General features: G+C 39.1%; 4 protein-coding genes across 11 annotated transcripts; 1 reads left to right on the forward strand and 3 right to left on the reverse strand.

Moving 5' to 3' along the window:
- The first annotated feature begins 205 nt into the window (after positions 1 to 205).
- On the forward strand, positions 206 to 1,967 carry LOC112202573 (7-deoxyloganetin glucosyltransferase). Its single transcript, XM_024343574.2, has 2 exons — positions 206 to 786; positions 871 to 1,967. Exons 1-2 carry the CDS (start codon positions 285 to 287, stop codon positions 1,806 to 1,808), a joined length of 1,440 nt encoding a protein of 479 aa, XP_024199342.1. The 5' UTR covers positions 206 to 284; the 3' UTR covers positions 1,809 to 1,967.
- A 522-nt stretch (positions 1,968 to 2,489) lies between these two features.
- LOC112166536 (protein Jade-1) lies at positions 2,490 to 4,193 on the reverse strand. Its single transcript, XM_024303406.2, has 2 exons — positions 3,055 to 4,193; positions 2,490 to 2,944 (listed from the first exon to the last, which is right to left on the reverse strand). The coding sequence occupies exons 1-2, from the start codon at positions 3,991 to 3,993 to the stop codon at positions 2,900 to 2,902; spliced, it is 984 nt and encodes a 327-aa protein (XP_024159174.1). The 5' UTR covers positions 3,994 to 4,193; the 3' UTR covers positions 2,490 to 2,899.
- A 1,306-nt stretch (positions 4,194 to 5,499) lies between these two features.
- LOC112165716 (probable sodium/metabolite cotransporter BASS1, chloroplastic) lies at positions 5,500 to 12,596 on the reverse strand. Of its 6 annotated transcripts, XM_024302340.2 has the most exons (11): positions 10,831 to 12,596; positions 10,386 to 10,479; positions 10,249 to 10,282; positions 9,472 to 9,526; positions 9,255 to 9,338; positions 8,882 to 9,169; positions 7,926 to 8,569; positions 7,568 to 7,652; positions 6,348 to 7,332; positions 6,106 to 6,237; positions 5,575 to 6,015 (listed from the first exon to the last, which is right to left on the reverse strand). In XM_024302340.2, exons 1-7 carry the CDS (start codon positions 11,374 to 11,376, stop codon positions 8,420 to 8,422), a joined length of 1,251 nt encoding a protein of 416 aa, XP_024158108.1. In that variant the 5' UTR covers positions 11,377 to 12,596; the 3' UTR covers positions 5,575 to 6,015; positions 6,106 to 6,237; positions 6,348 to 7,332; positions 7,568 to 7,652; positions 7,926 to 8,419. The 6 variants fall into 6 exon arrangements, with proteins under 6 accessions (XP_040362397.1, XP_024158104.1, XP_024158106.1 ...); XM_040506463.1 differs by lacking the exons at positions 8,882 to 9,169; positions 9,255 to 9,338; positions 9,472 to 9,526; ... (1 more) ...; positions 10,386 to 10,479; positions 10,831 to 12,596 and having other exon boundaries at positions 5,500 to 6,015; positions 7,926 to 7,945; positions 7,976 to 8,421; XM_024302336.2 differs by lacking the exons at positions 8,882 to 9,169; positions 9,255 to 9,338; positions 9,472 to 9,526; ... (1 more) ...; positions 10,386 to 10,479; positions 10,831 to 12,596 and having other exon boundaries at positions 5,500 to 6,015; positions 7,926 to 8,421.
- Positions 12,597 to 13,794: 1,198 nt separating this feature from the next.
- Positions 13,795 to 20,475, reverse strand: LOC112166076 (protein FLX-like 1). 3 transcript variants are annotated; one of them, XR_005800264.1, is made up of 7 exons: positions 20,292 to 20,475; positions 19,251 to 19,912; positions 18,898 to 19,144; positions 18,553 to 18,708; positions 17,168 to 17,951; positions 15,903 to 15,971; positions 13,795 to 14,206 (listed from the first exon to the last, which is right to left on the reverse strand). XR_005800264.1 is itself a non-coding variant. In XM_024302829.2 (4 exons), the coding sequence occupies exons 2-4, from the start codon at positions 19,829 to 19,831 to the stop codon at positions 18,619 to 18,621; spliced, it is 918 nt and encodes a 305-aa protein (XP_024158597.1). In that variant the 5' UTR covers positions 19,832 to 19,912; positions 20,292 to 20,475; the 3' UTR covers positions 18,338 to 18,618. The 3 variants fall into 3 exon arrangements, 1 of the variants encoding a protein (XP_024158597.1); XR_002923115.2 differs by lacking the exon at positions 17,168 to 17,951; XM_024302829.2 differs by lacking the exons at positions 13,795 to 14,206; positions 15,903 to 15,971; positions 17,168 to 17,951 and having other exon boundaries at positions 18,338 to 18,708.
- Between the last annotated feature and the right edge of the window lie 1,672 nt (positions 20,476 to 22,147).

Here is a 22,147-nt window from a genome sequence, read left to right on the forward strand (position 1 = left end):
TTGGTTAGAACTATATCTTTTTTTTCCACTCCCTTTTAGGGTCGAAGAATCTCCATCTCCACCTTCTTGATCATAAAAACCAGCGAATGTCTACAGCGTCCCTAAAGAATTATTTGGGTCCTTTTATAGTCCCTACAAGAAAAGCACTATCAGTAACAGTACAACAAAGACATTACCACCCTCTTTCCATAACAACAGCAAAAGCAAGTTAGAAGCCCTCCCCATAAATAACCAGCATCTGTAAACAAGGATACACAAAGTTTTGGCAAACACAAGCATCTAAAATGGCTTCCGCTTATCATCATAAGCCTCATGCTGTTTGTATTCCAGTTCCATCTCAAAGCCACATAAAGGCTATGCTTAAATTAACCAAAATCCTCCACCACAGAGGCTTTCACATTACCTTTGTCAACACAGAATTCAACCACAAGCGATTTCTTAAGTCTCGAGGACCCAACTCCCTCGATGGCTTACCTGATTTTTACTTTGAAGCCATCCCTGATGGCATTCCGGAATCAGATGAAGATGCCGCCCAAATTGGCACTTTGATTGACTCTGTCAGAAATCATCTCTTGGCTCCATTTCGTGACCTCCTAATAAAACTAAACACTACTAGTCCTCCAGTGACTTGCATTGTTTCAGATGGTTTCGTGTCCACTTTTACTATGACAGCTGCAGAAGAACTTGGAATCCCAATTGCATTGTTCTACACTATTTCTGCTTGCAGCTTCATGGGATTCAGGAAATTCCGTACTTTGCTTGAGAAAGGGCTTGCACCACTTAAAGGTACTAAAATGATGATTAAAGGATTAGTTTCAATTTTATGGTTATTAACTTATTAATTAGCATCTTGTCTTTTGGGCTTTGTAGATGAGACCTGTGTGACAAATGGTTTTCTAGACAATGTTATAGAATGGATTCCAGAAAAGAAAGATATCCGTTTAAGGGATCTACCAAGCTTTTGTCGAACTACAGATCCAGATGACATCCTCTTCAACGCCACCATGGAAGCAGTCGAAAACGCAAATAAAGCTTCAGCTGTTGTTCTTCTCACATTTGATGCTTTGGAGAAAGATGTTTTGGAAGCTCTCTCCTCATCTATTTCTCCACCTGTTTATACAATTGGTCCTCTCCAACTGCTTCTAAATCAAATACCAGAAGATCCTTTGAAGCCTATGGGATACAGTCTTTGGAAGGAGGAAACCGAGTGTCTCCAATGGCTAAACTGCAAAGCACCGAACTCAATTGTTTATGTCAATTTTGGCAGTGTTGCGGTTTTGACTCCGGAACAACTTCTTGAGTTTGGTTGGGGACTTGCAAATACCAAGCTCCCCTTCTTCTGGGTTATTAGGCCTGATTTGGTTGCTGGAAAATCGGCAATCCTGCCGCCAGAGTTTGAAGCTGAAACCAAAGACAGAGGTCTAATAGCAAGTTGGTGCCCTCAAGAAGAAATCCTAAACCATCCATCAGTTGGAGGGTTTTTAACACACTGCGGTTGGAATTCAACCATTGAGAGTGTTACAGCTGGAGTGCCGATGCTGTGTTGGCCATTCTTTGCAGACCAGCAAACAAACAGTTACTACAGTTGCAACGAATGGGGAATTGGCATGGAGATCAACACTGATGTCAAGAGAGACGATGTAGAGAAGATTGTCAAAGAATTAATGGAGGAAGACAAGGGTAAGAAGTTGAAAAACAGGGCATTGCAGTGGAAGAAACTAGCTGAAGAAGCCACTGCTCCGCACGGTTCTTCATCAAAAAACTTGGACAATTGGGTAAATCAAGTCCTATTAAGAAAGCGCACATAGTTTTAATCTTTATTTCTTCTGTTTAATTAACTATGTACTTGGCCTGTTCCAGTATATTAAAAATAGCATGTTTACATTAACTTTAATTATCATTGGTTTTGTAATATCTATGGTTCAGTGTTTACTGCTTACATCCAAAGAACCTTATGTGGTTCAAATACAAATGATATGCATCAACGGATTCCGCCAACCTTTAAGGTTTGGTTATGCATCATGGTCACATATTAATGATTATAATCAATCATACCAGGTAGAATATTAATTCAATGATTGGTCAAAAAATTGAAGAATGCCTTCGTTTATTACTACCTAATTTTGAAATAATTAGCCTCTAGAAAGGGACAGTGTTTCCCAAATTCCTAAACCAAATAAAATTATAAGTACACCAAAATAAGCTTCTCACAGACTCACTAGTGACACTACTACTCCGTGAACTCACACCCAAAACAATTTCTTCACAGAAGATTCCAGATCAAGATTTTATTATCCATCTGAAAAATGTATTCACAAAGCTTATTCCCAAGTATTCAATCTCACAGAGTAGTGAGTACCAAGCCAGAGGAATGCAATGATTGAAGTATAAGCTCAGTACCAAAAGTGCACATGTAATTATTTGGAGGACATATTAAAAGGAAGATTCAGCAGTTATGGAGGCTTGCTTTATTGGATCATACTGACAAAAGCATTTCTCGACTTTATAAGGTACAGTAGTGTTGATCATCCAACAGGACCAACACTAATGATTTCATGAATATAAACATTCCAAACAATGCTCCAATAGTATAAATTACAGGAGGGGCAATCAAAACCAATGGACCCACTTGATGGGGAGAACAAATTCTTACTACATAAAAGTGAAGTATCATTCAGGTCAGCTCAAAGCTAAAGTCACAACTCACAACAGGAACCAAAAATATCTAGAGTTCAAAACACTAGTAACAAGGCAACACCTGACAGATATCTAAGAACTAAAGCAACCAGTAATTCCACAAAAACGAAAAACAATTATCAAACACTAAGCAGCAGGTCCATGCATACCATCCCACAAAGATCTAAAGTTAATCCATCACAATCTAAACTACTTATGTGCTTCAGTCTTTTCTAGCCACAATCTTGAACTTCCCAGATTCTTGTTGCTGCAAATAGAAACAAAACTCTTAGCAAAACCCCATCAACACTTAAGACTAAACTACGCTAAAGTATTCTGCAAAAGCAGGAGAACTAGTGATTATAAACAAAAATATACCTTTTCCCACAAATCAGTGTGGGTTCTGCAAAACCCAGCTACAATATCACCCTTCCTTCCTTCCCTGTACTCTATGCAAAGATCCTCATTCAACCCACAAGTCACATGGAACGCCAAAGGGCATTTGATCTCCGAGCACTGAATAGCACACCCACTTGCACTCTTGCAGACATAACACCTCTCTTTCCACCTCCTCTTGGGAACCTTTGAGCAATCAATCCCCTCTCGGCCTTCTGGGTCCTTAAAGAACACCTCAGGAACATAAAGCGCGCACACAATATGTGCCCACCGGCCATCTCCAGTTGGCTTCATTGCTCCACCTTTGCCAGGACACAAACAGCAAGAGAAGGACTCATTGGACTGTGAAGCCTCAGAAGAACCGGAGCATTGCGAGCAGAACCAATCCCCCTCTGGAATACCCTTTATAAGGGGATTACCATAGCAGGTGGCATGAACCATCAGATCACACCCATCACAGAACACAATCGGATCCGACGGATCTCCATCTGTGCTCTTACAAACATCACAAACAATCCCATCCTCATCCTCACACTCTTCCTCGCCGCCAGAATCTTCCGGGCTCTTCTCTGAGGCATTTTCGCAAACACCTTCCGTGCATTCTTCAAGTTTCCCCACTGCAGCCTCGGACTCTTCCCCGAGATCCGGCTTGTACTCAAGATTCAAATCCAACTCCGAAACCGGCTTCTCGGGGACTAAATCCGGCGGAAGCGCCCACACCCTCTTCTTCGCCGGCAAGGAATAGGTGGAGACGGCGAAGGCGGCGGGAGTTGGGCCAGGGAGAATGGGTTTTTCCCTCGTCTCCTTTCTCTTCTTCGCCGGAAGAATGGGCAAAACGACGTCGGGGCGGTGCTGGCTCTGTTGCTGCTGCATGAGTCTGAATCTTTTGAGGGGAGGTAGGCCATGGAAGTGGGGATCCATGTGTTTGAGATTGGGGAAATATAATTTGAGGGGTTTGTGAGAGTTTGAGATTTGGGGAATTGGGATTTGAAATGAAAGTTAAGAAGGGAACAGGTTTGGGTTGTTTGATGGAGATATGGAGGGAAGTGAAAAGGGAGGAGATTTTCATTTCGTTTTTGAGGTTTTGAAATTGGCGGGAGAGCTGAAACCTCCCAATTTCTGAAAATTGAAAATTTGGATTTTGGGTTTTGAGATGAGATTTACTTTTTTTAAAAACCAGCGCCCGGACCAATTTTGTGGTGCCAAAATTTGGGCTTCGCGCCTAGAGCCCATTTTCGAAAATTAAAGCTTTTTTATTTTATTTTTTATTTGTATATCTTTTACAATTTTTGTAGTCGTTTATTAGTTGCATAACTAGGGATGGCAAAAATCCCCAGCGGGGAGGAGCTCCATTGGATACCCGCCCCTAATGGGGGAAGAATTCGGGGACAAATGGGGAATGGGGATGGGGATCCCCAATCCCCGCTATCTAAGATTGGGGATGGGGCGGGGATGGTATTGTGATCCCCATCCCCAAACCCGCCCCAATAATATATACATATATTTAACTTATATATATTTTAATTTATTTTTTATAATATAAATCACAAATATATACATTTATTACTTTACTTTAGTGGCTACAACTTTACTTTAATGGTGTTTTGACTTTTGCACTCACTAAATTATGATTTCTGAATTTAATCATGTTTTAAATTTATTTGTTGTAGATTTTGATTTTAAAAAAGGCAATATGAGAAAAAATTATTTTATTTATTAAATTCTTATTGGGGATTTGGGGCGGGTTTGGAGGCTTAGTCCCCAATGGGGATGGGGACGGGGAATCCCCAATATATTTTTATTAGGGATTGGGGCGGGGATGGGGGTTGAGAATGACCTCGGGGATGGGGATGGTATTGTGATCCCCATCCCCAACCCGCCCCATTGCCATCCCTATGCATAACAAATACTAAAAGCACTAGATTCACCGTTAAATTGAATTTACATTAATTGACTTGCTGACTTTAATCATTTTGTAAAATAGGTGAATAAAAAATTTACCAAAAATAAAATTGATCTGAGTCGCAATATGATAGGTTACTTTAGATAATAAAAACATCTCTAACAGCTTCTTTATTAAATTACTATTATAAGAACTAAAAATTTAAAATATCTATAATTTTTCATCCATACTTGATACTTCCAACAAATTCTCCATTCCATTCTCAATAATTTATTATTCACAATTAAATATGGTAATGGGTTACTAGGGAACTTCAAAAATCACACGGTACTTTAACTATACAAACGGACTCGGATTTGCAATATAGGAGTTTCAAATTATTAAGATTTCAGAAAATAAATGCAAGTAATTCCCAGTAACAGCAATTTAAAAACCAGATGAAATCTTGTTCAAGTGAAAGCTCGATCTGGAAGTTGAAATGAGCCGAGAATAATAAGGAGACTAAGAAACAATGAGTGGTGTTGTTGAAGTGATTCAAAAAGAAAAAAAGAATTGTATGAGGAATCAAGCAAGGCCGGAGCCTAATTCACACTTTAGAAGAAGCTAACAAGGTGGATAATAACTTTAAACAAACTACAGCAGATGGATTCATCTTAAGTTCAACAAAGAAGGTTCTTAACTCCAAATCCTTCAAGAACTGAAAACTGAACTTTTCAATAGAAATATGAACCTGCATCATAAATTAAGTTAACTTGGCAAATCTTTGAACCCTTTTGACACACACAAAATTCCTCGCATAGCTCTTCCTCCGTTTTATATGGATGACCATCCTGCCTATTGAACCGATTCTTGGTTGAAATAATCATGGTATTCAAAACTTCACCGTATTTTAACAAGTACTTTGCAACTTCCATCTCATGCTGCCCTCCTTTGAATCCCTTCACGCAGATAGTCTTAAGGCTTGATGACAAACAAATAGGCACAAACTCAGGTGGATTCCATTTACACTCTGGGATCTCCCATTCATCAAAACTGGTGTTCTGACAATTATATTTACAAGACTAAATGAAATGAGAAAGATTAATGAAAGCATGTTGGTATCAAGGAGAATAAGTAGAAATGCATCATACTCTATGTTCCAAGCCAAGATATTCCATCTTAGGTGATCTCTTCAGCAACTCTGTTAGCAATTCCCAGTTGTAGCAGTCCCGAAGAGCCAGCTCCAGTTTGCCCAAGTTTTCCAAAGCAGGTACACACCAAGCCTTCATGAAAGATAAAATGTTCATCGAACAGAAAATCAGGCAAGGTAATAGCTGAAATATATACGTTAAACAACCAGTTTCAGGTAACAAATTAATCAGGCAATACTTACCTCCAAACATTTAGGACGAGCATCAAGAGACAGAAATTTAACATTGTGAACTTTTGTAAGTAAAGCAGCTGCGCGGTTAGTGAATCTCGGAGCTTCATCTTCAAATACATCATCTTTATCTCGAAAGCAAACATCATCAGCAATCAGACATCTGTCATTATATACAATCTTAGTTCTTTCTGGACATTTTGCACTCTCCAAAATGTAATTTGTTAAAACACCATCTGTGACTTCAAGGTTCTCCAGCTTCGGGGCATTGATAAAAATGTTGTTGGGACGCTTATAGTTGTTACTGGGATAGTCCAACAATATTCTCAGTGTCTTCAATTCAGGTGCAGAGATTTTGATATTCAAAACATTGTAAAAACTAAGGTGTGCATCAATAGTCAACTCTTCGAGCACAGGGAAGTGAGAAAAAAGTTTCTGCATTGAGTCATCATCAAAATCTGATACATAGAGGACCTTGAGGCATGGGAAACACCCTCCTGTAGCAGCAGGGTAGGTAATGCAGTTTGAATGCAATGACAAAACCTCAAGTGTTTTGCATTTGAAAAGGCTTAGAGGCATTTTAAATTCATCATTCTTGCGATACTGAAACCAAAGAGAAAGATCAAGTTCAACAATATTATGCCTAATGGCAGCACGAATCCACCTCTGAACGCGAGAGAAATCCCCAGTACTGAAGTTCTCACAATGGTGGATGTGAAGACAGATTTTTCGAATGTCTGATGAGCCACGGGAGGAAAGTACACGACCAACAAATTTCATAAAACGATCAGTCCTCTTGGTAGGGAAGTCTTCGTCATTGAAGTCCAAATTGGGAAGAGACCTCCATAAATTGTTCCATCTCCTAGACAGAAGGGTGGTCCACACAGCATATATTGTAGGAAGGAATGACAGTATGTGGCAAACAAGTGCATCTGGCAATGCACTAATTCTATCAACTCCTTGTTGTTGACGCTTTGACTCCGAATCCATTTATACCCTAATGGTTTTTCAAACACATGATCAAACTTGCATAATGGTCTTAACTTCAACAGCTTATTCTACCTAGAATTTCATATAAAAAAAATTTAAGTATTCTGTTTTAGATATATTGAAACTGAAGCAGAGTAACTTACATGAAAAACTTCATGTCTTAGTACATTACAATTCCCTAAAATAAAATAGTGAAAAAAAAAGGGGGGGGGATCAGACACTGTCTAACAACTGCGCCATACCTGTTTCAGACTTGAAAGGTGATCAACACTGGTGCAGAATCACGAGGACTAGCCAAAAGTGCAAGAAGACTCGATTCTGGTTCAACTATACATACAAGGAAACAACAATCAAATTAAATGGTTGTAAATGTGGTGATGCTAATCAAACCATAACAACATATTCCCTTCAAAATTTAGCAACCTCAAAACGAAAGGAGTGGGATTTTCCCTTCTGTAACTCATCCCAGATTTCAGCGAAATGACTTGTAATCACCATTTCAATCCCATATATTTTTACATATTAGGTTACAAGAAAAACAAGAGAACAAAGCCAGATAACAGTAACCCATAAATTGAAAGTAGTCTTTCTTTTACCCACCGAACGTTTTCAGAAATCGTTGTGACCGGTCGTACGGCCGCCGGTATCGCGCGGTGACGTCACGGTTGTGACCGGTGAGACGGCGGTGGGTTTCAACCCAGAAAACAAAAACGAAGAGAGAAACTCAAAACTCTACAGTAGCTGCTACACAATTCTTGACGCGGTTTAAGAGAACGAGCAGACTTTGCTACAAAAACGACATCGTTTGCTCTAATGGTACATGGGTCAAATCCGAAGAATCGAGTCGGGTTATGACCCGGGAACAGTGGGAGGCAGTACAGTATGTGGGTTACTCGACTCTTTCTATGTATTCGTTGTGTTGTTTCGATGTCCGTAGTTTATTTCGATAGTTACTGAGACACCCAATATAAATGGCAAATCCAAGTGCTCATAGCTAAAGTGCTATGCAATGCCAACAAGGGGCACAACTATCAGCTCATATGATAACAGAAGAATTCTTTACACTGATCGTCTAAAGTTTCTACATTCACATTTCATTCTTCCTTTTTCGGCATGCTCCGCCTCCATATTCCTGCCAAGGCACTACCGATGATTGATTGGCAAACGCTGGAAACAGCGCATGGCACTGCAGTAAGAGGATTTCCAAAGTGCTGAGTAGCTAGGACAATTCCAAGCACCGAATTCTGAAACATAACAGTCGACAAGAACACTGGGTCAATACAAAAACACACAATAGCATGGTTTGACTTCCTCACCGAACCAATACCCTTTGAGACATATAATGACATACATTCTGGCAAGAATGTTTACATGGACAGTGTTTGCGACCAAGCAAAACAAGAAGACATGTGGGTTACCGAATGAGTACAGATGTTCAATGTCTATTATCTCTACGGTAATTAAGAGTGGAAAGCTAGAATGATTTACTGGTCAAAATTATTAGCAACTCTCTTTTAGAAATCCAGCTCTACGTGAGAAAGCGAAATGTTGCTAACCTGCATGCCAACCTCAATTGAGATAGTCCTTGATGATGCCACATCAAGCCCAAGTAACCTTGAAAGCACGTAACCAAAGAAAAATCCAGATGCATGCAGAAGGGAGGAAGCTAGCACAACTTGTAGACCAGACTTGAGGATTGCGGAGGAACTTTGGGCAATTGCGTTCCCACAAAGAACACCTACTGTTGTCACAGCAATGGGTGGCATCAAGGGGGAGACAAATTTAACCAGACCTTGGAAGTACTGATTCAGAAATGCACCGGCCATCACAGGAAGAAGCACAACCTGTATTCAAAGCATATTGTAGCCTCATAAAATTTATCAGAGCAACAACAACAACTAAGAAATGGCAGTAAGTTAAGAATGACACCTGCAGTGTTGAGAATAACATTCCAGGTGCATCTACTGCAACATATTGACCAGCAAGTTTGGCCGTGAGAAAAGGGGTCATGATCTACAACATGAATGGGTAAAAAGAAGATGAGGACTTCAGAAAAGGTTACTAGAAAGGGGGCTTCGAAACTATCTATCTAAATATTTTCTAGAAGATGTGTTAATCTTCTAGAAAGTCATGTCAGTTTACCAACCACGGCTGATAGAGTGCTCGCTGCTGTCATTAACACTGAAAGTGCCACATTTCCACTGGAAAAAACATAAAGGGCATCAGATGCTTTGGCCATGTAGAGTGAAATGAAAAAGGTAAAAGGCAAAGTTCACTTTTGTCCGCCTAGTTTTTCTAAATATATTTGATCCCTTTGGTCTCAGTTTCAATAACGATAGCGCTGAAAGTTTCAATTTGTGTCAACTTGGACATCAATCCTCTGCCGTTTAATATGTATCAACCCTGCCCTCTATCTATTGCTATTGACTATATTATACAGAAAAGTAAGAAGGAAAAAGTGGTAAGATTTCAATGTGATCTCAAGTTCATGCATGTAAGCCAATCCTAATTCACCACAAGAATTTCAGATGGTTACCGAGAATCATAGTGTTTCAATCCTATAATATATAGGAAGATAACTATACTTATCAAATTCGCCTAAACTTTATTGCTGGCAACATAGAGGAGTGCGATGATTACCACATGCTGCTTACACAGTCAGAATTTTTTTTTTTTTTTTTTTTTTGAAATAGACGATTTGGACCTAAGAAAATACAAAGGCATGCGAAATTGAGATCATGTTGGAGATAGCCAGATGCCTTTCTTGTCCAATCAAATTAACAAAGCTGAGGAAGGTGGGATAGATGGACACAAATTGACAATGACTGTGTCAAAACTACTGACAGAAAACTGAAACTTTCAGCAACAGAAAATAAAACTAGACCTTTTGACACAAACAACTAAATAAGAAGAGTATATATACCGTGCAATATAAGTGACAATGTTACTTGCTGTTCCTGCAAGAAGTCAACAAACAAAAAATTTATTTCCAGATAGAAAGAGGATGAAGTAAAGAAGGATATAAATACACAAATAGTATAAAAAGACTATCAGACATACCACCCGGGCAGCACCCAAGCAATATCAAACCAGCTGCATAATGCGATGGCAGATTCAAAAGCTTGCTCACAAAATATCCTAATAAAGGCATCACCTGATAAAAATAAAAAATAAAAAAAGGTCACATTGAAACCATAAATGTAATAAATGGGGAACCTAAACACATTGAAGGATGTATAATCTGTATTCCAACAAACAACTTGAGTTGGAACTAATCAACAAATGAGGTCTTTGATACTGAATAGAGCAATGTTTACTCTTGCTAAAAGGATTTGGAGTTTAAACAAAAATCGACATCTTCTGAGACACCCACAAGAGTCAACATTGCCAAGTTCTAGCAAAGATTCCAATTTTCCAAGAGCAAAAACAGAGACTGATAAGTACCAAATGGATCATATATGCAATAAACAAAATGTAGGCAACCAAAATTCAGGCAATGACTGACCGAGTACTGAAGAAAGAAGCCAGAGAACAACTCCTTGGGCATAGCCAAAGCGTCCCTGAGGTCATTGAAAGTGAGGGTCATACCCATTCCAAGCATAGTGAGGGTTAAGCCGAAAAAATTGAGCTTGGGTGTGACCCAGTTGAAGGAACCGGGACTGATGAGGCCCAGGAGGCACCCCAAAGCAACCCATATCGGAAATGCATTGGAGACAGCCTCACTCACCGCTTCAACCCAGTCCCTGAAGCTCCTTTTGCCATTGGCACTGAAGCTGTTCGACGAAATGCCTGAACGAACTGGGGCCACTGATGACTGCGGCTTCTTTGTGGTGGCTGCGATGGAGGAGAAGGGAGTTGAGGGGAGGGGCCATTTGGGGTTTTGGAGAGACGGCGATTGTGGGTGAGAGTGGGATCTTGGTGTGAGTTGAATAGAGGAGGAAGGTGATGGTTTAGTAGCTCTGAGTGGTGATTGGTTCGAAATGGGGTTTGGGTTTACTTGGAATCTGAAGGCTCTGTTGCCATGGAAGTATGGAAGTACTGTCAACTGCATTTTCTCTCCCTATTTGAGAGTTTGAGAGACCTTCTCAGACACTCCAGGCAAAATAGGCTTCTGCTTTTCTTTTCGTTTCTTTTTTTTTTTCTGGGGAAGTAATATGCTTCTGTATTTGACCAATCTCGAGGTGGCCGGAACAGAAATAACCCACTTACAACTCGTTTTGGTTTCCTCTTCGACACGCCGCCGTGGGTGGTTATAGAAGATAGTGGAGCTCTAGCAGCGGCTACATGAGACCGGATGGTTCTCTTGGAACCGGTTCCATGGATGAATGTGGGGCGGGGGAGGAGAAAAAACTGAGTCACCCGTTCTGGTGGTGGTTGACCCGCTAGTGAGGATTCACTACAGTGTATTGAATAGGATCTAATGAATTTGCAAAAACATAGATATTCAAATCTTCGGTTAGTTAGTGGTGAATGGTGATTGACCCGCTAATGAAAATTCACCACGGCATACTTTGTTTTTTTTGTATCAAAGGAAGGAAAATCCATTAAAACGGATAACCAGCCCCAAAGTGATACAAACAAATGACATACAACAGAAATAATGGGTCCAAACATGGCCCAGTAAACAACCTAGAAATACAAGGGCCCAGTCCAAGTCGGTGGTAACTGAGAACCACACAGAACACATCTTCTCCATCAGGGAAGATGCCGTCGTCGGAGAGGTCGAGATGGATCCTTTATCGTCTTCCTTCCCCTACTCGGTAGCATGAAGTTGCAAGCCTTCTATCCAGCACCCATGGTGGAATCTCGGTCGATCTCCCACACACTTGTCCCTCGAAGGGACTAGGTCATTCGAGAGTCCATAGCACCGTACAGTTTCGGGGACTTTCTTCTAGCGAAATAGAAGGTATGAGACTTGTTGCAGTTGGCCAAGGAAGGAGGAACAATTTCTAGATGTGGGTAGGGTGGGTTGAAGAAAAGTAAGAAAAAGGATGAAAAGAGGATTGAGGTGATGATTCCGGCGACGATCTTCATGGATCAAACTGGATCTCTGAGGTTGGGTTGGGAAACAAGCCGTAAAACAAGAAAACAAACACTAGGACTAGCTGCCCGAACGGCGAACACACTCCCCCTACTCTCTAGCTGGCAATCAAGATCCAAAGAGATCTAGATCTAAGCCAGAGAGAAGGGGGAGGAGAGGACGAGATCTACTTTCTCTCTCTAGTTTTAGAGAGAAGGAAGAGAGACTTTTTACAGATCCTAAGGCTATCTCCAAGAGAAGGTTCAAAGTCTATATTTTAGACCATGGCTGAGCAAAAACCATCTCCAATCATGCATTAGGTCTATTACAAAAATCTTCCATGGTGGTCTAAAGTCCATTTCTTGGTCTAAATATAGACCACCATTTAGACCACCAAAGTTGGCCAACTTCAAGCTTCAAGTTGCACGATTGCATAATTAATCCAAAATTTTTTTTTGAATAAATTTGATTTTATGAAATCTTTAATTTTATGAAATAAATTTGACCTAATGGTTTATTATAATTATTATTATTTATTAGTGGTATGATACATCAACTAAATATAATTATGAAGTATAATACAAAATGAGCCATTACAAGAGCAAGTTCACCCAATGGGTCACCAGGTCACCCACTATTCACTGCTTTTTAGTGTTAATTTCACCCTCTGGGTCACGAGCCCATTGGGTCACCAGGTCACCCACTATTCACTGCTTTTTAGTGTTAATTTCACCCTCTGGGTCACGAGCCCATTGGGTCACCAGGTCACCCACTATTCACTGCTTTTTAGTGTTAATTTCACCCTCTGGGTCACGAGCACAGTGTATTTCGTGCCCTGGGTCACCCTGTACAGTGTTCTAGGTCACCATGGTGACCTGCACAGTGTATTTTGTGCCCTGGGTCACAAGCACAGTGTATTTCGTGACCCAGAGAATGAAAATATACACTAAAAAGTAGTGAATAGTAAGTGACCCGGTGACCCAACGGGTGAACTTGCTTCAATAATACTTTACTGCATTAAAATTATATTTTTGTCTCTAAAAATAATTCTAAGTATACTTGAATTAGTAATATAACTGAAAACACTTATAATTTTGAAGTATACAAAATAAAAATAATAAAATATATTAAAGTCTATAATTTAGACCTCAAACGATTGGAGTTGGAAAAATTATAGACTTCACTATTTGGATAAATAATACCATTCAAAGGTCTAAAATTTTAAACCATGGTCTATTTTAGACCTGCACGATTGAAGATGGCCTAAAGGGCCGCTGGTTTGTTCACCATGGCATACTGAATAGGCTAGGGTCTGATGAATTTGCGAAAATTAGGTATTCAAGTCTCCTGTACTGAATATGCCCTTCCAACTCATTTATCCAACACATATCTTAATATCTCACCATGCTCCGAAACGTACTATAATCTGGATTTGCGCATCATTAGATCTGATGAAGAGTAGATTGTGAAATGGTTATTTCTATCTATGGTTTTGTATAACATTTGCTTACAAAACCAAAACATGTGATTAAGTCCGACTCTTCGTATTGTATAACATTATTCACTGGAATAACTTTTTGCATGGTTTATGCAGGCAAGGAGCAGTAAAACCAAAAACCATTAGGGCCTCTAATGGCTTTTTATCTTTTAACTTTGTTCAACTTCAGTGAAAATGTTTGCATTTGGCAAGAGATACTTGATCTTGCCTAGCGGCTGGCTGTGAAACTGGTATGCACTGTGAGTGATTTATGGTCATCTAACATTGTGACCGCCACCAAAGGGCCATCATAAAAGTTCAAAGCTCCGCGTCTGTTCAATTCAGATGGCGCCACTCAACACTTGGCTTGTGAGAAATCACCAACTGAAAATAAAATTAAACTTTGTAAGATTGCATACAAACATAACTCTTCAATGCATATCAATCTAAACCTGTTCTATCCAGATTTTTGACCCATAAGAAACAGAGCCAAGCTTATTTGATTGGCATATTTTGGTCTAAGAGTGTTGAAGCAAGCTATACACTACATGGAAGTGTCCACAGGCATTTCCAGACCAGAGAAGACGGTACAAGAATTTGAGTAGCTTATACAAAGCAATCAAAATGCTGTAGCTGAAAAGGATCATCAACTGAGTCCAAAATTACGAGTTATCATGCATTTCCAGACCAGAGCCAAAACTTAAGTTTGTCAGTACTCAATAGGCAGTCTTCTTTGCACAGCATGCATATAATTACTCTAAAGTTGGAACAAGTCCTAATTTAACCCAAGCCTCCTCTCTATTCATTTTTTCTCTTTTTTCTAACATACACATTGGGAGTTATTCAATGAACCAATTTCAAGGCAAGATTAATTAATTTATGCAGTTGGCAAAAGCCCTAATCTAACCCAAGCGTCCTCTCTCTTGTCCTTTTCCTTTTTTCTAACTTACCCATTAGGAGTTATTCAATGAAACAACACAATGTCTAAGAATCAAAGTGTCATTAGGGTGAGGTTTTCTTTCTAGCTCTATGTAAATTATCTATATCTAGATTTAACTAGAACCGTAAATGCTTGACCCGGATATTGTTTCATTACTTGCAACCATAAGTATCAGCTTTACCATTCTCAAGAGCCATTTGCACAGCCAAACCAGCACCCTGGAGCTGGTTCTTTTTACCCTATTTCAATGGACAGACCCTGGGCTTCAAAACCCCTCATGGTATCTAGCTAGCTATTCGCTAGAAAAAGATAAGAGGGTTCGGCAGGAGACAGCAAGCACCAGTTTCGAGACTGGGTCTGTGAAGTGGGTTTGAGGATTCGCGGGTGCTCAAAAGTATAAAATGTACGATCTCCCCCAAACTCCATAGACAGGAACTAGAGGATCTCTTTCAGCCCTTACGTCCCCTGTTCTACCTTTTCAAAGATGTATATCACACACTTCTCATAAGCTTCTGCAAGCATCATCTAACTAAACTGTATCACAACTATTCCATGGCTCTACCCTTCTAAATACTTCAGTATAAGACATCAGGCTTGGACCAACACAAAGCGAAATCCATCTGAAATGCATTTGCAGGTTTGGTTTCATTTCACTATCAATCACTACCGATACACAACCCATACAATACGTTAGCCACACCTATCATTAACAATTGGTCAATAAGATTTTTTTCATGGTTACTGAATGAAGCATTCACTATTGGGCTATGCTTCAAACCCCATTTGTCAATACCTCTGATTTTGGGGAATATTAATTGAGACTATATTTAGCTCCATGTAGCAAAGTATGTTTTCAAACTTCTGCAAACCCAATATGAAACAAAGCGCTGAATATTAAAATGACTAGATAAACCTCACATCCAATTATAAATAAATAAAAGGCATTCTCAACATGAAGGTTAATTACTCTCTCTTCTGTATCCCTCTCTATGCCTTAATTATACTATCTCTCTGTCTTATCTTTCAATCAATTTCCAACCAGTGCTACACATCAATTCTAATGTTATATCTTGTTTGATTTTAAACCCATATAATAAACATCACCAAAGAAAAGGTAAAATGTTGAACAGTTAAACGTACCTCAGGACATCACATAAAAATTCAGTTCATGATGATGCAGCAGATTTACACAGCCAAAAGGTTGCAAACCTAGAGATGAAACATACATAGAGCATGTTAGAAACCAGAGAAAGAAACACTAAATATTTTAGTAAGGAACAGAAGCAAACACAATACCAAGGCAGATAATACGGGAATTCAATTCCTCAGATTTAAAAGGCAAACAGCAAACATGATCATAAAAGAAGAACAGAAATAAATTAAGATTTAGTTAAACCAGAAACTCAAAAGGAGATACTTTTACTTCCACGTTTATTACATCCATTACACTAGTCTACAAAAAGTTATTAATTGAACCTAAAATATACTCCAACATAAAAGAACACTAAATAACGAAAAATAAAGTTAAAAAATCAATGCACTTCTGACAACAAGATTAGAAGAAAACCTATTACACAGAGAACCAAAAACAGGCAGCAAATATTTGGAGCTTAACCATCACATCAGATATGGAATCATAAGTTAAGCAAATAGTCTACATAAAGCTTTATTCCTTTCTGGTCTGAAAAGCCAAAAGAAAAACCTTGTGGTTTCAAAAGCTTAAATTTGACATATATCTTGGAATAAACCACCAGTTCCTGTGGTGACAGGTAGGTAGTAAACAGCCTTTCAATGGCCCATCCGCGGTCCAAGCTAGGCAAAGTTAAATGCCAAGCTAAAAGTAAAAATAAAAAATGCTGCTCATGAGAGTCCTATGATTAATTCAGTCATGAATTAAACTCTCATCACTTCACTGATGATATATATGTTCTACAGAGAAACATCTCAGCTGCTTCTCCGACCTAATTTAAACTCATGTAAACTAAAATACACAGATGACAGGCATAATCTACCAACCAGTTAAGTTTGCACATCATAACAAGCAATCAGAACATCCTCAAATCTCCTAATTGCTGCTACTGCAAAATCATCAACACAACTACAAAAACACTATTCCATGATTTGAAGTCTAAGGCTCATTAGACACAAAAGAAATAGTCCAGGAAATGAAGCATCAAACTACCTATATCACAGAACAAAAGGACTTTCCTACAAAATGCCACTAAGAGTGGGAGAATCCATCAGTCTAGTTTTAATGAAAAAGAACCTAGGTTTGTTTCTTTTTGGGTGGTACAGTCACAACCAAGAGATGGGCATAATTTTTTATTTTTACCTTTTTCCTAAAAGTGAAAGAAATGAAGAAAGAAATAACACGTGGTGAAAAGTCAAGAATTTAAATCACTTACTTGACCAGAAAACCATCGTGGAGCTCCATTGTTGAGTGTCTCCCAGTGAACAGCATACGTCAGGTATGACTAAGCTTCTCTTATATTTGGCTGCTAACCCTCTAAATGGAACAAGACACAAACTTCCTCTTTAAAGAACAACTCTTGGTAAACTCAATAGACAACCCATTTAGGAGAAAGGAGATGACCTTTTCACCATCAAAGATCATTCTCTTGAACTAAACCTAATTGACAACTCAATAAGGATAAAGGAGATGAACTTTTCACAATCAAAAACTGTTCCTTTCCTTTGAAAACATCTCTTGAACTAAAATTTGTGCACATCCCAAGATAAGAAAACTGAGGTGACCTTTCACAATTAAAAATCCCATATCCCAAATAGTCAACTCCTCTGGTTTTCGCGGAGCAGATCTTGCCAGTCATAGTAAGCTGAACAAGACAATATGACAATAGAACCTAAGTTGGATTGAGTAGTCCACAGGAAGTACTGTACTACGACTTTTGCAGCCATGCCAAACATACTATTTTATTCCGCTACATATAAATTTGACGGAAGGAATAAAGCTCAAATCAGAAGAACTAGAAGTCAACTTGAAAAGTTGTAAGTTTCTGCTCAGCCCAAAGTCTTGGTATAATAAACCAACCAAGGGGTAACAGCTCCCAATTATTCAAAATCAGCAGAGAGCTTGCACTGAAGAATATAATTTTGAGGAGAGATGGACTGCATCCTTTCAGGAGCAACATAACTCGATCAAAACCCACATACTCACTTCATTGGTGCAGTCTAAGACCCCAAAAGAGCGGCATAAATCACTAACGATGTTGAAGAAACTAAAACAAAACCAAACTACTGACTAACAAAAATGGAAACTATCAAGTATCCATTGCAAACATTACATTTGCATGTCTAATTCTTCCGGTCTTCCAGATCAAGCCATATGTGTATGATTAATAAAGCTTGAGTAATTCACAAATTTTATTCTTCACATTATTAAGATAGCAGTAGTAAGTGTTCTTATACTGAAATTTTCTATTCAGTTTATGACATATACATATATATTTACTGAATAATCAAAATCTCACATACACATAGCACATTTGTATTTTCTATAATATTGTTTGAAAGAGAGAAAATAAATGGATCCGATTTAGATATGACAGTCGACAGAGTTTATGCAATAAAAACAAAGTTCATTAATATCATTATGAAATGCATCTAGAGAAGCTGGTGCAGACAAAGCATCATAGAAAACCATACTATAAGTAGTGTACTACACCAACAAGGTAATATGATCTGTGAAATGTTTAGGTAGAATTCCTAAAAACTAAATGAACAAGAAAATCTTCCAAAAGGTCTATAATGAGATAACACTTCAATCACAGACCTAAATATCTATTAGCTGAAGCCAAGATACCATCAGAACGTAGCTCAGGATCACGGATGAACTAGCTTATCGGTGTCCCTGAGCTCGTTGCATGTCGTATGCACCCCAGGAACCAGGCATAGGATACTGAGGAAAATTTTCAGCACCACCCTGTACCTGAAAAGTAAGGGAGGAACTAATTAACACTTCCAGATATTCAGAAAGAAATAGTGCCTATATATTAGCCACTAGTTGCAGCTTACAGAGATATGCAATAACACACAGAAACATAACAACAACAAACTTTAATGTTTAAGAAAGCATGCAGACACTCCCATAATGAAACCTCAAAGATATGAAACTTACAGGATTCATGCCATAGGTGGCAGGATAAGGATTTCCTGCATATCCAGCTTCAGGATTACCATAATTTGCATTGTAACCTCCACTGGGATTTCCAACTGCAGCTGAAGCACGTGCCCTCTTCTCAGTATTAGCGATTTCTGCACGAAGTTTCTCCAGCTCCCTAGCCATTGAGATCAAGTTCTTCTCCATTACCTGACCATGCTCATAATTCTCTGCATACCCTTTCTTTTCATACTCAATGGCAGCTCTACATGCCAATATAAGTTCATAAAATTAACAGAGCAAGAGACAATAATTAAAAATAAACATTATACTCAATAATAAACATATCAGTAGAATTACACAAAAGCTACCTAGCACGTTGCAGTTCTTGTTTCATAGATTCAATTTCTGCTCTTAATATTGGTGCCTGTTGCAAGTCAGCATTGATTCTAGCCAAATCTTGGGTCATCGCTTGCGCCTGGCCAGAGAGCTCTTGCCTCGCAACAGTGAGTTCCTTGATATCAGCGCGAACCTGAAGAAGCTCAGCCCGCATAGCCTCAACCCCACGAAGATCCATTTCCAAACGCACAGACTTGTCATACAAATCTCTCATTGGAACATCCTTGTCTGACCGCATTGAATCAACATGGTAAGCCATGCGTTGCAACTCAAATTGGGCAGCTTCCAATTCCTGCTTAAGGGCAACATGAGTCGCAGCCAGCCTCTGGTTATCAACTAGAAGACCTTGAATATCTTGAAGCTGGGCGGCGAGATGCTCCTCAATTATCGCAGGGTGAGGGGGAAGTGATCTGGGACCCATACCATGCTGGGATTCTCTCATTTCCTCAAGTAATGCAGGATGGGGCATCGGCCCATGTCCTCTTCCATACGGCACTTCATGCATGGGAGGAGGTAGTCCAGCATGAGGTGGTCCACGATTTCTTCCAGACATGGTTTTCGTTCACTCAACAATTCAGCAATCAAAATATTTCCTCCACAAAACTATCAACCGCGACCACTCTAAAATTCAAACCTGGATAACATGAACACTAAGCTCAATTTTCTATCAACCTATTTCACACAGCCACCATCAACATAACTCAACCCAACTTATCTAAAAATCTAGTACGTCTCTAACACCCTCAACTCCCAAGTCATCAGTGAAAACCAAGCAGAACAAATCAAACTCATCATCCAAAAAAAAAAAAAAAAAAATCAAACCTTTATAACTCAAGAAAACCAAAGTTTCCAACTTTCAGAACAAACTACAACCACTAATTCCAAGATTATGCATTATCGCTTCGTTTTATCACAACGGATTAAAGAATCTGATTTCGCGGCAAAGTAAGCGAAACTCGACGACTGTAATTGAAACCGTAGATATAGGGGAATGAGTTATAGAAATTACAGACCTTTGCGAAGTAAGAGGGAGGCGAGGCTCATTGGTAGGGGGGGATTCCAGTCATGGGTTCTGGGCTCGTTTCGAGCTTGGAGAGGTTCAGAAACCCTAGCTGAGGATTCTTCTCGCTGCTGCTGCTGTGAAGAAGAAGACGAGGCAAAAGCAAAACAATTGGAAAATAAGTCTTTGTTTTTATTTTCTTGTTTTATGTTTATGAAGGACGATTGGGCCGAAATATCAACGGTGCATGTGGCATGGTTTTTTGTTTTTTTGGCAATGAGACTTTCGATATCGAACCGAATTGATGAAAATTTAATCAAAATTGAACGAGTGTGACGGATGACTCTAAAAATTAAAGGGTATAACTTTAGGTCCTGTTTGGGATTACTTCGCTTTTAAAAAAATCAGTTTTTGTTCAAAATTTTATATTTTATTGTGTTTGGTAAATAAATAAAAACAGCTTTAATTGAAAGTTATAGGTCACTGGTAACAGATTTTAAAAGCAGCCCAGAGGTTGCTTTTAGAAGCTGTTGTGGATCAAAACAGACTATTTAGTTGTTTTATGTACTGACAGCACTTTTAAAAATATTATTTACCAAACACGTGTTAAAGTAAAATGACAATTGGAATTGGTCTACTCATTTCATTTCATAGTCTCTTTATATAGGGATAGAATTACAACGGAAATATTAATTACATTAAATACATTGAATGCTGATTGATCTATAATTGTGCTGATTGATGGTAATCACTGATTCCTTGATTCCCTCTCCGTCAGTTGCTTTGACGAAGGCACACAATATGTTTTTCCTTTAACACTTCCCCTTGTGTCAAGTCAAAGACGAAATGGTGCATGAGTTGTTGCCTCACTAAAAACCTTGCCAAGTAACAATAAAAACCCTGTGGGACAAAAATACACCTTGGTCAAAGGAAAAGAGCACAACACACCTTCTACATTTGAGAATGACATGTGTGTGTTAGACCCCCCCTGACGTCTACACCTCCCCCTGATCTTTACATTAATCAAGTGAGCTTGGAAATTCTTCGCATTCCTATGTTTTTCACATGTTTCTCAACTGTGACCTTAGGCAGTGATTTGGTGAACAAATCTGTCACATTCTCCTCAGACCTTACTTGATTCACTTGAATCTTGAGGAGGGTCTGTTGTTGCTGATTGTAGGAAAACTTTGGCGATATGTGTTTTGTATTATCCCCTTGATATATCTTAGCTTCATCTGTTCAATGCAAGCTGCATTATCTTCATAAATGCAAGTAGGCTCTTCAGTGGTAGAACTCAAACCACTAGTCCCTCGAATTTGTGTAATGATAGCTCTTAACCATATACACTCACGAACCATCTCAAGTAGAGCAATGATCTCTGAGTGGTTCGAGGAGGTAACCACAAGGGTTTGCTTGGTTGATCTCCAAGGTATCGTCGTGTTCCCAATGGTGAGTACATAACCATTTTGGGAACGACCTTTATGTGGGTCATAGAGGTACCCAGTATCAGCAAAACCAACCAAAACATCATTTGGTGTTTCAGTGTAGTGAGTGGCGCTTTCGCCATCAACATTTCCTTTAGGGATTGCAGTCCCATATGCGGTCCCTCTTGTCTCTCTGTAGGGAAAGAACAGTCCCAAGTCAATGGTCCCTTTTAGGTATCGAAGATGTTCTTGATACCATTCCAGTGACGCTGCGTTGGCGCTGAGCTAAATCTAGCTAACAAGTTCACTGAGAATGTAATGTCTGGTCGAGTAAATTTGGCTAAGTACAATAATGCGCCTATTGCACTTAGATAGGGAATTTTAGCTCCCAACACCTTTTCGTCATCTTCCTTTGGACGAAATGGATCTTTCCTTGCATCCAAAC

The sequence above is a fragment of the Rosa chinensis genome, chromosome 5 (assembly GCF_002994745.2).
Source record: "Rosa chinensis cultivar Old Blush chromosome 5, RchiOBHm-V2, whole genome shotgun sequence".
NCBI lineage: Eukaryota > Viridiplantae > Streptophyta > Magnoliopsida > Rosales > Rosaceae > Rosa > Rosa chinensis.

Bases quoted from the DNA above. Each gene is read 5' to 3' on its own strand.
- LOC112166076 (XM_024302829.2), bottom strand. From the start codon at position 19,831: ATGTCTGGAAGAAATCGTGGACCACCTCATGCTGGACTACCTCCTCCC. The intron at 19,145-19,250 runs GTAGCTTTTGTG...ATTGGCATGTAG, and splicing joins CAAGAACTGCAACGTGCTAG to AGCTGCCATTGAGTATGAAA. The intron at 18,709-18,897 runs GTAAGTTTCATA...CTTACTTTTCAG, and splicing joins CCACCTATGGCATGAATCCT to GTACAGGGTGGTGCTGAAAA.
- LOC112166536 (XM_024303406.2), bottom strand. From the start codon at position 3,993: ATGGATCCCCACTTCCATGGCCTACCTCCCCTCAAAAGATTCAGACTC. The intron at 2,945-3,054 runs GTATATTTTTGT...TTCTATTTGCAG, and splicing joins ACACTGATTTGTGGGAAAAG to CAACAAGAATCTGGGAAGTT.
- LOC112165716 (XM_040506463.1), bottom strand. From the start codon at position 7,325: ATGGATTCGGAGTCAAAGCGTCAACAACAAGGAGTTGATAGAATTAGT. The intron at 6,238-6,347 runs GTAAGTATTGCC...TCTTTCATGAAG, and splicing joins CTCGTCCTAAATGTTTGGAG to GCTTGGTGTGTACCTGCTTT. The intron at 6,016-6,105 runs GTATGATGCATT...TATAATTGTCAG, and splicing joins ATCTTGGCTTGGAACATAGA to AACACCAGTTTTGATGAATG.
- LOC112202573 (XM_024343574.2), top strand. From the start codon at position 285: ATGGCTTCCGCTTATCATCATAAGCCTCATGCTGTTTGTATTCCAGTT. The intron at 787-870 runs GTACTAAAATGA...TGGGCTTTGTAG, and splicing joins AGGGCTTGCACCACTTAAAG to ATGAGACCTGTGTGACAAAT.